Source organism: Pan troglodytes, chromosome 5, assembly GCF_028858775.2.
Source record: "Pan troglodytes isolate AG18354 chromosome 5, NHGRI_mPanTro3-v2.0_pri, whole genome shotgun sequence".
In the NCBI taxonomy this organism is placed as follows: domain Eukaryota; kingdom Metazoa; phylum Chordata; class Mammalia; order Primates; family Hominidae; genus Pan; species Pan troglodytes.
Genome location: NC_072403.2, coordinates 181,542,239 through 181,554,518, shown reverse-complemented (window position 1 = coordinate 181,554,518; position 12,280 = coordinate 181,542,239). Strand labels below are relative to the sequence as shown.

Sequence of the window (12,280 nt, the reverse complement as noted above, 5' to 3'; positions counted from 1 at the left end):
TTTTTGTTTCCTTGTTTTTCTCTGTTTTTCTTTTCTCCATTTTGTTTATTTTTGCTCTGCTCTTTCTTATTTACTTCCTCTGCTAGCTTTGTGATAATGCTTGTTGTTCTTTCTCTACAAAGTTGTAAAGTTAGGTTGCTGATTTGGCTCTTCTTGTGTTTTTTTTTTTTTAATACAAGCATTTATAGCTATAAATTCCCCCCTTAACATTGCTCTTGCTGTGTCACAGATTTTTTGCATGGTGTGTTATTTTTATTCATCTCTAAGTATTTTCTGATTTTCTTATTATTTCTTCTGTGATCCCTTGGTAGTTTGAGTGTGTCATTTAATTTCCACAATTTTTGACTTTTCAAGTTTAACTTATATTGTCAATTTCTAAATTCATCCTATATGGTCAGAGAAGATACTGTGTATGATGTTTATCTTTTTAAATCTATTGAGATTTAATTTGTGGCTTAACATATGATCTATTTTGGGAAAATATCCCATGTGCACTTGAGAAGAAGATGTGTGCTGTTCTTGTTTGGTAAAGTGTTTATCAGATCTACTTGGTTTATCATGTTGTGTAAATTCTCTATATCCTTACCTATGTTCTGTCTGGTTGTCCTATCCATTATTAAAAGAGAAGTATTGAGACCTCCAGCTATTATTGTAAAACTGTTTATTTCTTCCTTAAATTCTACTAGTTTTTGCTTCATATGTTTTGATGGTCTGTTATTAGGTATGTAAATGTTTATAACATTTATATTTCTTTGTATTATAGCTTTTATTAATATATAATGTCCTATTTTGTTTCTTTTAGCCTTTTTGACTTAAAGCTTTTTTTTCTGTTATTGGTGTATCTACCCCTGCTTTCTTTTGATCACCATTCCATTCAAAAGGAATGCATACGACAGCTTATGCAACTGACACTTGAACAACATGGGTTCAAACTGTGCAGGTCTGCTTGTATGTGGATTTCTTTAACCAATGCAAATAAAAATTGCAGTATTTATGGGATGTAAAACTCGCATATATGGAAGGCCAAGTTTTTGTATATGCAGGCTTTACAGGGCCAACTATGGGACTTGAGTATATGCAAATTTTATTTTATATGGGAGTTCCTGGAACTAATACCCCAAGTATATTGAGAGGCAACTATAGTTGAATTATGTGTTTTTAATCCATTCTGTCAATCTGCCTTCTCATTGGATAATTTAATCCATTTACATTTAAACTAATTACTGATAATGAGGGACTTACTACTGTCATGTTTCTGTTTGTTTTCAATATACTTTATAGTTTTTTGTCCCTTATTTTCTGCATTACTGCCCTCTCTTCTGTTAAGTAAATTTTTTAGGTAAATGCTTCAGTTTCTTTCTCAATTTCTTTTATGTATATTTTATAGCTGTTTTCTTTGTGGCTACCATGGGAATTACATGTAGTATTCTAAAGTTATAACACTCTAGTTTGAATTTATACCAGTGAATTTCAGTAACACAAAAAATTATGTTTATTTACATCTCTGTCCCCACCCGTCAGTTGTTGATATCACAAAATTACATTTTTACATATTTTGTTCTCCAAAACATAAAGTAGTGATTCTTTAAAATGCATCAGTGTCTTCAATTATTTAGAAAATAAAATGCGGGGTTACAAACCAAAGTTATGATAATACTAGCTTTTAGACTAATAGTTTTTTTAATGTTTTAGTCTCTTAAATCATGTGGAAAACAAAAAGTGGAGTTATACAGTGTTGCTATAATAATACTAGCTTTTATAACTGCCCATGTACTTACCTTTATTAAGGTCTTTATTTTTTCATACACCTTCAAATTCCTGTCTAGGGTCCTTTTATTTCACCTTGTGGGGCTCCCGTACATATTTCTGGCAGGGCAGGTCTAGTGGTAACAAACTTCCTCAGCTTCATTTATCTGGGAATGTCTTAATTTTTCCCTTACTTTTGAAGGGCAACTTTGCTGGTATAAGATTCTTGGTTGAGAGTTTTTTGGGGGTTTTTTTGTTTGAGTTTTATTTTAGCCCAGGGAAAAAGACCATTGCCTTGTGGTCAGCAAAGTTTATTATGAGAAATCTGCTGATAATCTCAGAGAATCCTTTGTGTGTGATAAGACTTTTCTCTTGTTCCTTCCAGAATTCTCTCTTTGCCTTTGGCCTTTGAAAGTTTGATGATGATGTGTCTCAGTGTGGGACTTTTTGAGTTCCTCTTAGTTGGAATTTATTGAACTTCTTGGATATATTTATAGCCATTTCATAAAATCAAATTTGGGAGTTTTCAACTGTTATTTCTTCTCCTGCAATGCATAAGTTGGTCCCCTTGATGGTGTCCCACATGCCCTTTAGGCTCTGTTCACTTTTTTCAGTGCTTTTTTTCTTTCTGTGCCTCAGACTTGATAGTTTCTATTTTTTCTTCACCTGCTCAAACCTGCCTTTGAATTCCTCTAGTAAATACTTTATTTCAATTATTTTATATTTTTAGCTTGAAAATTTTTTTCATTTTAGGTTCTCTATCTTTTTATTGATATTTCCATTTTGTTCATACATAATTTTCCTCACTTTATCCACATCTCTCTTAATTATTTGAGTAATTGAAAACAATTGTTTTAAAGTCGTTGTGCTGTAGATGTGCCATCAGATTGCTTTCAGAGGCAATTTCTATTAATTTGTTTATCTTTTTCCTTTGAATAGGCCATACTTTCCTATTTCTTTGAATGCCTTGTGATCTTTTAATTGAAAACTTGACAGTTGAATCTAGTATTGTGATAATTCTGAAGTAAAGTTCTCCCCCTTCTCCTGGGTTTGATTTTTTTTGTCATTGTTTTGTTTATTTTTGTTTATTTTGATTGTTGTAGCTTGACTCTGTGCCAAGGACCAGCCTCAGATGTAAACTTCAAATCTTCTTAGTTCTTTTTTTGAGCCTTTCCTGTATTATGCACAGTCACTTTCTTTTGTTTTCTTTTCCTTTGTTTCTTTTTTTTTTTGAGACAGGGTCTCGCTCTGTCACCCAGGCTGGAGGGCAGTGGCATGATCTTGGCTCACTGGAATCTCCCCCTCCTGGGTTCAAGTAAGTCTCATGTCTCAGCCTCCTGAGCAGCTGGGATTACAGGTGCCTGCCACAACACAGCTCATTTTTGTGTTTAGTAGAGATGGGGTTTCACCACATTGGTCAGGCTGGTCTTGAACTCCTGACCTCAAGTGATCCACCCACCTTGGCCTCCACAGTCACTTTCTAATTTTTCCCAAGTACATAGCTGTTTTTGAATGTCTGGCTCCTATACATTTTTTACTGTCTGGCTCCTATAGGGGGAAGAGAAAATTGAAGGAGGGTCAAGGGCGCTGACTCCTTCAATGCCCTGGAAGTTGCTTCTCCTGGAGGAAAGGGGCTTGTAGCCATGCGGGAACGGTAACAATGGCTGCTCGCCTATTTGCACCCTCTGTAAGAAGAAGCATCCATTGCTGATCAGAGAACAGGTCCCTGACATTTGGAGGATGGGTGCTTTCTGCGCATCCTGGGTTCTGCAGGCCCTGTGCAGACCACTTTTGAAAGGTGTGCATGGGGGTGGGGTCAGGGAGGTGGAGCTGCTAATGTGCCAGAATCTGAAGTTGACAAAAATTAACCACAGTTTATAGTTCAAGTCTTCCTCTGGAAGTTGCAAGCCTTCAACAGACTCCATAAATTCAAAGTACTGGAAGTACGTACATCAGAGTTTGCCAGTACAGTTGCTATCTGGGTGGGGTGGATTCCTGGCACCACCACCACCTCCTCCTCCTCCTCCTCCTCCGTCAGGAGTGCTCTCCTGCAGCCAGCTCCTCAGCTCTGCCTGGAAGGAGGTGTGTAGGCACTAACCAGGATGTTCCATGCCCTTTTGTGCACCATAGAGGGACCGGCTCTGACCAGGGCACCTAAAATTATTAAAACAGCAGTGAAATGTAGTTTGAATTAATTAATTATCAGCATAATATCTGTTGTATATATAGATTCTACTATGTTAATGTATTTTACTCGATGTTCCAGAACATTAAAAATAAGGAAAATAACACACTTTGGGCTTATTTTCTTATAGAGTTATCAATTAATAAAAGGTGATTGGAATTACATGGTATTTTATTTTCAATTACAGCTTGCCACAGCTACCTTGGATGGTAAACTCCAGCTCTTTCTAGCTGAGTAACCACTGACCTGTGAGCTGGGTCCAGGAATGCTGTGAGGAACAACTTAAAAGTAAGAAGTAGTGGTTCAACCATCAGGGGGCCAGAAGCAGCAACTGTTTTTCATACTTTGAGACTTGCTTCAGATTTCCCCCTTATGCAAGCTCCTCCCCCCTGTGTGTGCCATGTCAGAGTTTTATGTCTTTCTGCTCCTCAAAAGGGATCCCCCTCATTGGGAAAATGGAAATGGCGTCCAGTACTTCTGCACAGAATTTGGTAAAGTTAAAACAGAATATCTTTCAATAAAACATAATATAGTATTTGTTTGATAATTAGAGTTGGAAGAAAAAAGAGAATTTCTTTTGGGCAGTGAAAATAAAGCAGTTAACAGTCCTAACTGGCTCTGGTCTTCTGATTAGTCGGCCCATGGCTCTGCATGGTGAGCGTGGGTTCTGCGTGGTGAGCGTGGCCTCTGCACGTGGCTCTGCATGGTGAGTGTGGGTTCTGCGTGGTGAGCATGGCCTCTTCCTTGGGTTCTGCATGGTTAGTGTGGCCTCTGCTCGTGGGTTCTGCATGGTGAGGCCTCTGCCCATGGGTTCCACGTGCCAAGCATGGTCTCTGACTGTGGGTTCTGCTTGGTGAGTGTGGCCTTTGCCTGTGGGTTCTGCGTGGTGAGCGTGGCCTCTGACCATGAGTTCTGTGTGGTAAGCGTGACCTCTGCCTGTGGGTTCTGTGTCGTGAGCATGGGCTGTGTCCGTGGGTTCTGTGTGGTGAGTATGGGCTCTGCACATGGGTTCTGTGTGGTGACCGTGGTCTCTGCCCGTGGGTTCTGTGTGGTGACCATGGCCTCTGCCCATGGGTTCTGCATGGTGAGCATGGCCTCTGTCCCAGGACCTTTGTCTCTGTGCACAGCATGGCTTCTGGGCCCTCCTCCCACAGTTGATGATTGAACAACTGAGGCAGGGCTCCACAGGCTGCCTGGACACGTTCATCAGAGATAAATAGCTGTCCTGGGAATTGACTCTGCATGTATCAGACTCCTAAGATCCCAGGACCCCACGGTTATAAGATCCTAGAAGAGTGAGGATGCTTCCAAGGCAATTCAAGATTCCAGATAACCTCAGCAGCCTGTGATGCCCCATGTGAGGACTCCTGGGACCAGCCGGAATGCCCTGATCTAGAGTGGTCTCTTTTATCCGTGAAACCAGGGAGCTGGGGGCTTTCATCCCACCCAGAGCTTCACCAGCCACCACTTGTCTCTATTTTCACAAGAGACGCAGTGTGCTGTGACCTCACCTTCTAAGAAATGTCACAGGGTTGACTTCCTGGGATCCTTACTGGAACTTTCACACATCGACCATAAATGTACATGCATTTTTCTTGTAATATTTTTGAGAAGCAAAAGTTTAGAATAACTCATTTTTATTTTTCCAATACTTAGAGTTACCTAAACATTTTAAAATATATTGTTTCCCCTCTGTTAAAATGAAATTTATTTAAAACTAGTTAAAAATAGATAAATAAAGCAGATGTAGGGCAAGAAAGCCCAGAGTCTTATTTAATATTCTTAATTTCAGTAAATCATTTAAAATTTTGACATATTGTTTCTGACACATATTGCTATGGTTTTTATATAAATTTTTCCAATGTCAAATGTGACTTTAAGACATATAAAATTATTTAATCTAAATAATAATTGCTGAATAAATGTCAAAGAAGAAAACTCTAATATGTAAAATACCAAATCTATTAGAGACCTCTATCAGGGGAAGACTTAGGACAAAACAAACTTGGCAAAGCCACTGCTAGGAAGAGAGCTGTGTCAGGTTGCAGCACAAGAATAGCAGTATAAGTCCTCTGCCCATGAAGACTTTCTAGGAAGACAGCAGCCAGGAAAGCAGAGAACAAAGCCAGGGGGCATGGAAGGCAGGGATCTGGTGTGGCCTCTGGCCTGGGGTGAAGGACTTGGCCGCTGTAGACTCAAGAGGCTTCCCTGCCTGGTTCCGATCAGCAGTGCTCCCCACACCACTCAGAGGAGGAGTAGGTGGTGCTGTGAGTGGATGCCTTAGAGATCTGCCTAATGGTGGGATGTATCATGTTTATTTTTTATCTGTACTATTCTATCCATAATGAAATGTTCTGAAGTAGTGAACAGTGTGTTGTAACGTAAAACTGGTTGGTTGCTCTGCCTTCATCAAAAGGTAGTAATAAAAATAACATGTTTATGTAGAGCTTTTTAGTTTTCACTTGATTCCAATTCATCGTCTCATTGTTCTAATAGACCTGTGTGTTTGATAGGCATTGTTGTTATTCTTAGCCTCACTTTCCAAATATTTGTCAAGAGCTGTGCCACAGAGAGAAGCCATGACATTCTGTCTTGGAAAATCCATTTAAATGCATACTTTTCCCATGCAAAGTCTGTCGACTTGATCAGGCTGAGAGGCCCTGGCCTTTTCCAAGGTCTGTGTGACGAGGACTGAGCCAGGCTTTCCAGCTGCACCTCACGCAGGACAGTGCAGCCAGGGTGTCCGGGAGGGCTCAGCTGCAGGCCAGGGCGCTCAGGTCTCAAGGAAAGTCCAGGTTCAGACACGAGGCTGGGTCGCCTGGTACCAGAGCCCGCAGTCTTCGCTCACCCATGCCCCAGGACAGCTTTCTTGGTCTGTGGTGGTCCTGCTTCACCGACCGAGTGGACGCAGGCTGGTGAGGAGCCCACGGCTGGGCACACACCTGTGGACAGGCGCTGTCCACCTGCGGCCCTGGCAGCCCAGCCAGGGATGTGCAGGGGAGGAAGGATGAGCCCCGGCTCTGTCTAGCCTGCTGTCTCCGTAATTACAGGCTGTGAAGATTCCTTCTGGTGCTTGCGTGATAAGATGATTCATATCATGTGGCACATGTCATGGGGCTTGCACAACTTTGGCAAGTCCATGTTCTTTAGACAACAAAGCAAGAATGTGATCGTGGTCCCAAGTCTGGCCACCGAGGGGGGTGGTCTGAACATGCTGGAATAAACAATATCTGTTCGTTTTTGACATTCTGTTTAAGGCATTCTTTGCAGATGTGGGAGCTCATTCTTTTTCCTTAGCTTAAAGAAAACTGTGTGTATTTCAGACTTATTGAAGGAGGACGCCTGGGTGTTTTCAGAGTAAAGGTGCTGTTATCACTGTTTGGCAAATGATTGGCTACTTAATGGAGAAAAAGATAACCTGTGTGAGTCATGTACCCACATGCAGGTCAAGCAGCCTGGAGGAACCAGGTGGCAGCACCAACTCACCGTTTGACAGGACCACCAAGAAATCTTTCTCAGATACCTAGCAGATATCTCCGTGGTGATAAGACTAGACTGAGCCATACCCAATGACCAACATGCAAATGGTTTTGAATGGCAATTTCACATAGCTCACACAAATATGTTTTTCCAAAAAGGGAGCAGAATATAAAATCCTGCCTCCTCTATTTTTTTTCTCTCATTTCTTTTCTCCTTTCTGACAAAAATTTATTTAGTGCCAACTTTGATTCAGGTCGTCATTAGGAATAATGTAATCAATTTCTTTTTTTCTGTATGTTCCCAACTTAATTTTATTTTTACTGTTATTGTAGCATTAACATACTCTCAGAACACACTGCAGCTGCCAACCCAAAAGAGATGGTTCATGAAAGTATTGTGCACCATGGAGAGCTAATCCAAATTTTATTTTTTTGTCTGAGATAGTTCTCCAGTGGACAGCTGACAGTTAATGTTGGTTATCTGCTTTGTGTTTAGGTTATAAGTCCCTTGGGGTGTGAAATTACCTTAAGCTATGAAATTATCTTACATTTAATGAGCCCAAATTCTTATTAATCTGTATCATATTCAGTAACGTATTTGGACTTTTCAACAGATAATTTAAGAAATGATACAATTTAATGCCTATTTTTGTCACATAAGAGGCCAAAGATTCCAGATGGTTAACATTTTAATTGAAATGAAGTTAACATGGAAGATAAATGAAACAAGCTTGACTGGTCAGTAGAAATTAGGTTCTCTGCAATTTTGAAGGTGAAGAGAAAATTGAACTGTCACTAACATGAGGACTTGAAAAGGAATAGTGGGACAACCCAGGAGAGAAAGCGTGGGACTCCCGGAGATGGAGGCTGAGGCAATGTGTCCCAGCATGTGAGCGGCAGGCTTGGATGTGGATTCCCTCCATGTAGCAACAGCACGAACCAGCCCTAGACTTACTCTTTTTTTTTTCCCAACGGATGACCTGGACATTCTGAAGTTGCATTAATAGCAAGTTTATATTCCTAATATAAATACATCTCCTCTGAATCTTGGAAAATGGGATCAACTTAACTGTCTCCACATGTATGCTCTGGGGAGCCTGGTACTCACTGAACCCCAGTTACAAAACCTACAGCAAATTTTTGTCCAGATCACTATCCATCCAGCTTGCCGTGTTCTGGAGGAAGATGTTTTGTTTTATAGTTTGTGCTATAGTCATGAAAACAAGCAGCTTGTGTTCTATTTCTTCTTACTTTTTGAAGCAAGTGTGCTGGGTACTGTTCACGCTGATCAGCCCTAGGCCTGGGGGCCGTGCCCTTGCAGCCACTCTGAAGCCAGCGTCCAGCCTTGTGCCTGGGAGACCAGGTTGGCTGGGGAGGGAGGCCGGGGAAGCTGACTGCACGGCAGCTGAGGTCACAGCTGCTTGTGGAGAGAAGCTTCAAGTTGACATCACTGTGAGCTAAAACTGTGGCTACTCTCCGGGTAACAAAGCAAGCTATTGGCAGGAAGAAAGGGAAAATTACGAAAATTAAACAAGGCAAGCATTAATGCCATATTGCCTTTTCTCTCTGAAATGCAAGATTTGGCAAAGCCAATTTCCACATTTGGCCGTGGCCTCTCAGGCTTCTGTGCCATCCCCGTGGAACGTGGTGCTGATCCTGGGTCTCCCCTCTCCAGCCCTGGCTTTGTCCACTTTGCCCCTCCCGGGCTCCGCCTTGCCCTCCTCCTGCGGCTGCCATGCCCGTCCTGAACTCAGCTCCTCTCTGACCCCACGCACGGCTCCTCTCTGACCCCACGCACGGCTCCTCTCTGACCCCACGCACGGCTCCTCTCTGACCCCACGCACGGCTCCTCTCTGACCCTACGCACGGCTCCTCTCTGACCCCACGCACGGCTCCTCTTTGACCCCACGTCCGGGGCTGCGTCCCGCCTCGGCTGCTCTCACTGTAGCCGTTTCTTCACAGGGTGATCCTCACAGAAACACTCAAAGCCTTCTGTTACGTACAAAGGACCGCGTGTCTGTAATCTACAGCCATTTACCAGTTACCAAGAAAACACGGACGTTTCCACTAAAAATCGCAAACGTTTCTTTCAAGCAAGGAGCGCCCTGCGCCAGAGGCTGTGGGAGGAGAGAGGAGTCTGGGTTCGTTCCAGCCGCAGTGAGTAAGGCGTGGGTGACTCCGAGCATTGCAGAGGCATGAGGAAACGAAAACAAAACCTGCCGAAGTGGGGCCTTACTGACTTATCTTCCACTGTGAAATAAATAAAATAATGTTTTTCTTTCAAAGATGTGGAACAAATCCATGCAGTTTGCTGTGGTTGTTTTAAAACAAACTAGAATTTTAAAAACATTTTGGAATAGCTAAGTTAACCATCTTGTCTCCATAAATGGAGAAAAATATTTTGCTCTTCAAAAGACAGCATTAGGAAACAGTAAGTAGACCACAGAATGGGAGAAAATATTTACAATATTGTATCAGCCAAAAGACGTGTGTTAAGATAATATTTTAAAAAAACACAGTTTATAATAAAAAGCAATAAAAAAATGAGCAAAATATTTGACTAGGCACTTTAAGAAAGAAGACACATATATGACAATATGAAAGAAAAAATTTCTCAGTATTATTCATCATTAGGAAAATGCAAATTAAAACCAAAACGAGATGTCTCTACACATTCACTAGAACAGTATCAATAACTTAAACATACTGACAATACCAAACGTTGACAAGGATGTGGTTCAGTGGAAACTTTTAAATTCTGCTGACAGAGTGTAAAACGGTGTAGTTTGGAAATATGTTTGGGAGTTTCTCAAAAAGTTAAACATACATCTACTCATGTCTAAGCAATTCAACTTCTAGGTACTTATCTATGAGAAATGAATATACATGTCCACAAACACCTTTGTAAACCAAAAAGTATCTGAGACAAGTCTCAATAAATTTAGAAAGTTATTTTGCCAAGGTTGAGGACGTGCCGTGACACAGCCTCAGGAGGTCCTGGTGATGGTGGTCGGGGAACAGCTTGGTTTTATACATTTTAGGGAGACATGAGACATCAATCATTGTATGTATGATGTACATTGGTTCTATCTGGAAAGACAGGACAAGTCAAAGCACGGAGGGGGCTTCCAGGTTGTAGGTAGATAAGAGACAAATGGCTGCATTCTTTTAAGTTTCTGATTAGCCTTTCACCGAATGCACAATTTACTGGAATAGTTACGTATGCCTTAGTCTGGCTGGGTGAAACAACAGGGCGGAGGAAGCATTCCGATCTGTGTTTGTCTCATGTGAGCAGAGGGATGACTGAGTTCTGTCTGTCCTTGTTCCACAAGGAAGTTCCTTGTGAGCAAATTGTGAGGGAGGAACAGCGTTTTTATCTTTGTAGCTATCTTATTTAGGAATAGAATGGGAGGCAGCTCCCAGCTTGACTTTCCCCTTTGTTTAGTGATTGATTTATTTTCCTTTCATACCTAATATGAGACTGTTCATAGGAGCTTCATTCACAGCAGGCGGAAGCACTCATCTGGTGTCTATCCAGTGTGGATAGATGGTGGTGTTCCATGCAGTAGAATTTTTCTCAGCAACACCAAGGAGCAAACCGCTGATCCTAGCAGAGACACGCTGGATCTCGGGACCGCTACGCTGAGTGGAAGACACCAGATGGAAAAGGGTGGATGCTCTGTGACCCAGATTCTGTGAAGTCTCTAGACTCACTCAAACCGCCTCTGACTAGAGAAGCCAGACCCAGTGTACTCTGGGGCCTGCCTGGATGGGGCAGAGACGTTCTGTGGGGTGATGGGTGAGCTCTGTCATCCTGGGGGGCTCCCTGAGCACGTGCCATGTATGTGAATGATATCTCAATACATTTCCCTTAAACGGGAGAGGCACACCCTGTCTGCACATTTCCAGCAGTGGTGGTTGGGTGAGGGCCGTGACAGGCAGCTCAACTGTAGAACTGTGGCCTCACTCCTGTGCAATTCCGTTCATTTACTCATTCAACAATATCTTTTGAGCAGCCACTGAGTTCCAGGCTCCGTCTGGCACTTGGGAAGCAGCAGTGAACAAAGGAATGAAACCCGGAGCTGGCATTCCCGCGAGTCTGCAGAGGCAGCTTCCTCCAGGGCTCCCTGCTGCCTGGGGCTGCAGCCTCCTCTCTCCAGGGGATTTGGCACCACCAAAGCTCTCCGCTGGCAGCTGTCGGACTCCTTCATGCAGAGCAGAGCGGTGCCCATGACACTGTTCCTCCCCAGTCTTCGTAATGATGTTGTAGTTTCCTTAAAGTCCTAGACTCAAAAGTGGGAAAGGGTCAGAGGCCATATCTCTAATTTCATTGGTATAATTGCAAAAGAATAGATTTTGGTGAGTGTGACTTCTGGAAGAAAGGTAATAAATTAAAATATACAAGGAAAATTTTAAAATATTGAGTAATTATTCACCCCAAATAGTCAAGCACCATATTAAGCTAAGATTAAATTATGGTGCTGGCTTCTTTCTCGCTCTGTTGCTCAAATATTGTGTTAGTTTAGTGTGCATGGGCTCTCCCTCCTGTATTTCTCGTCAGAAGGCCTAGTTAGTTTCCACGATGGTTATGGACATATGCTTTGGTGTGACTGTGTTCCCTGCATTCGGAAATGCCTTCCTAGATCGGGATGCTCACCTTCCACCACATGCTCCCCGGGACCTTGCTCCTCCTGCCGGATTTGAAAACTGGCCTGCATCCCTCTCCTATCCTTCTTTCTCATAGCTTCTGCCTTTGACACTAAGAGGGTGGCCAAATGACCTCCAGGCAAGAGATGGTGGGGCTGGGGCAGGCAGGGGAAAGGACTGCAGTCCTGGTGCCCACACGGCTGCTCAGGCCCCAGGATGAGCC

At 42.5% G+C, this 12,280-nt stretch overlaps 1 protein-coding gene and 1 long non-coding RNA gene across 25 annotated transcripts in view; one reads left to right on the top strand and one right to left on the bottom strand.

Annotated features, from left to right (window-relative positions):
• WDR27 (WD repeat domain 27) overlaps nucleotides 1–9,695 on the top strand; it is a 247,248-nt gene extending 237,553 nt beyond the window's left edge. For 20 of the 24 annotated variants that reach the window (XR_010158287.1, XR_010158282.1, XR_010158285.1 and 17 more), the window contains one exon: nucleotides 4,119–4,543. Coding sequence is in view for 14 of the 24 variants with exons in the window: in XM_016956677.3 (XP_016812166.3) it covers nucleotides 4,119–4,169 (51 nt within the window). In the remaining 10 variants the exon portion in view is untranslated. Of the gene's footprint in view, nucleotides 1–3,300; nucleotides 3,545–4,118; nucleotides 4,544–9,372 lie in introns of those variants that run through there. The other 4 variants (XR_010158276.1, XR_010158277.1, XR_010158275.1 and 1 more) reach the window with 3 other exon arrangements.
• Nucleotides 8,082–9,353, bottom strand: LOC107975414 (uncharacterized). The gene is made up of 2 exons (XR_008548744.2): nucleotides 9,269–9,353; nucleotides 8,082–8,903 (listed from the first exon to the last, which is right to left on the bottom strand). It is a non-coding gene; the product is annotated as an uncharacterized LOC107975414 (long non-coding RNA).
• Nucleotides 9,696–12,280: the final 2,585 nt, after the last annotated feature.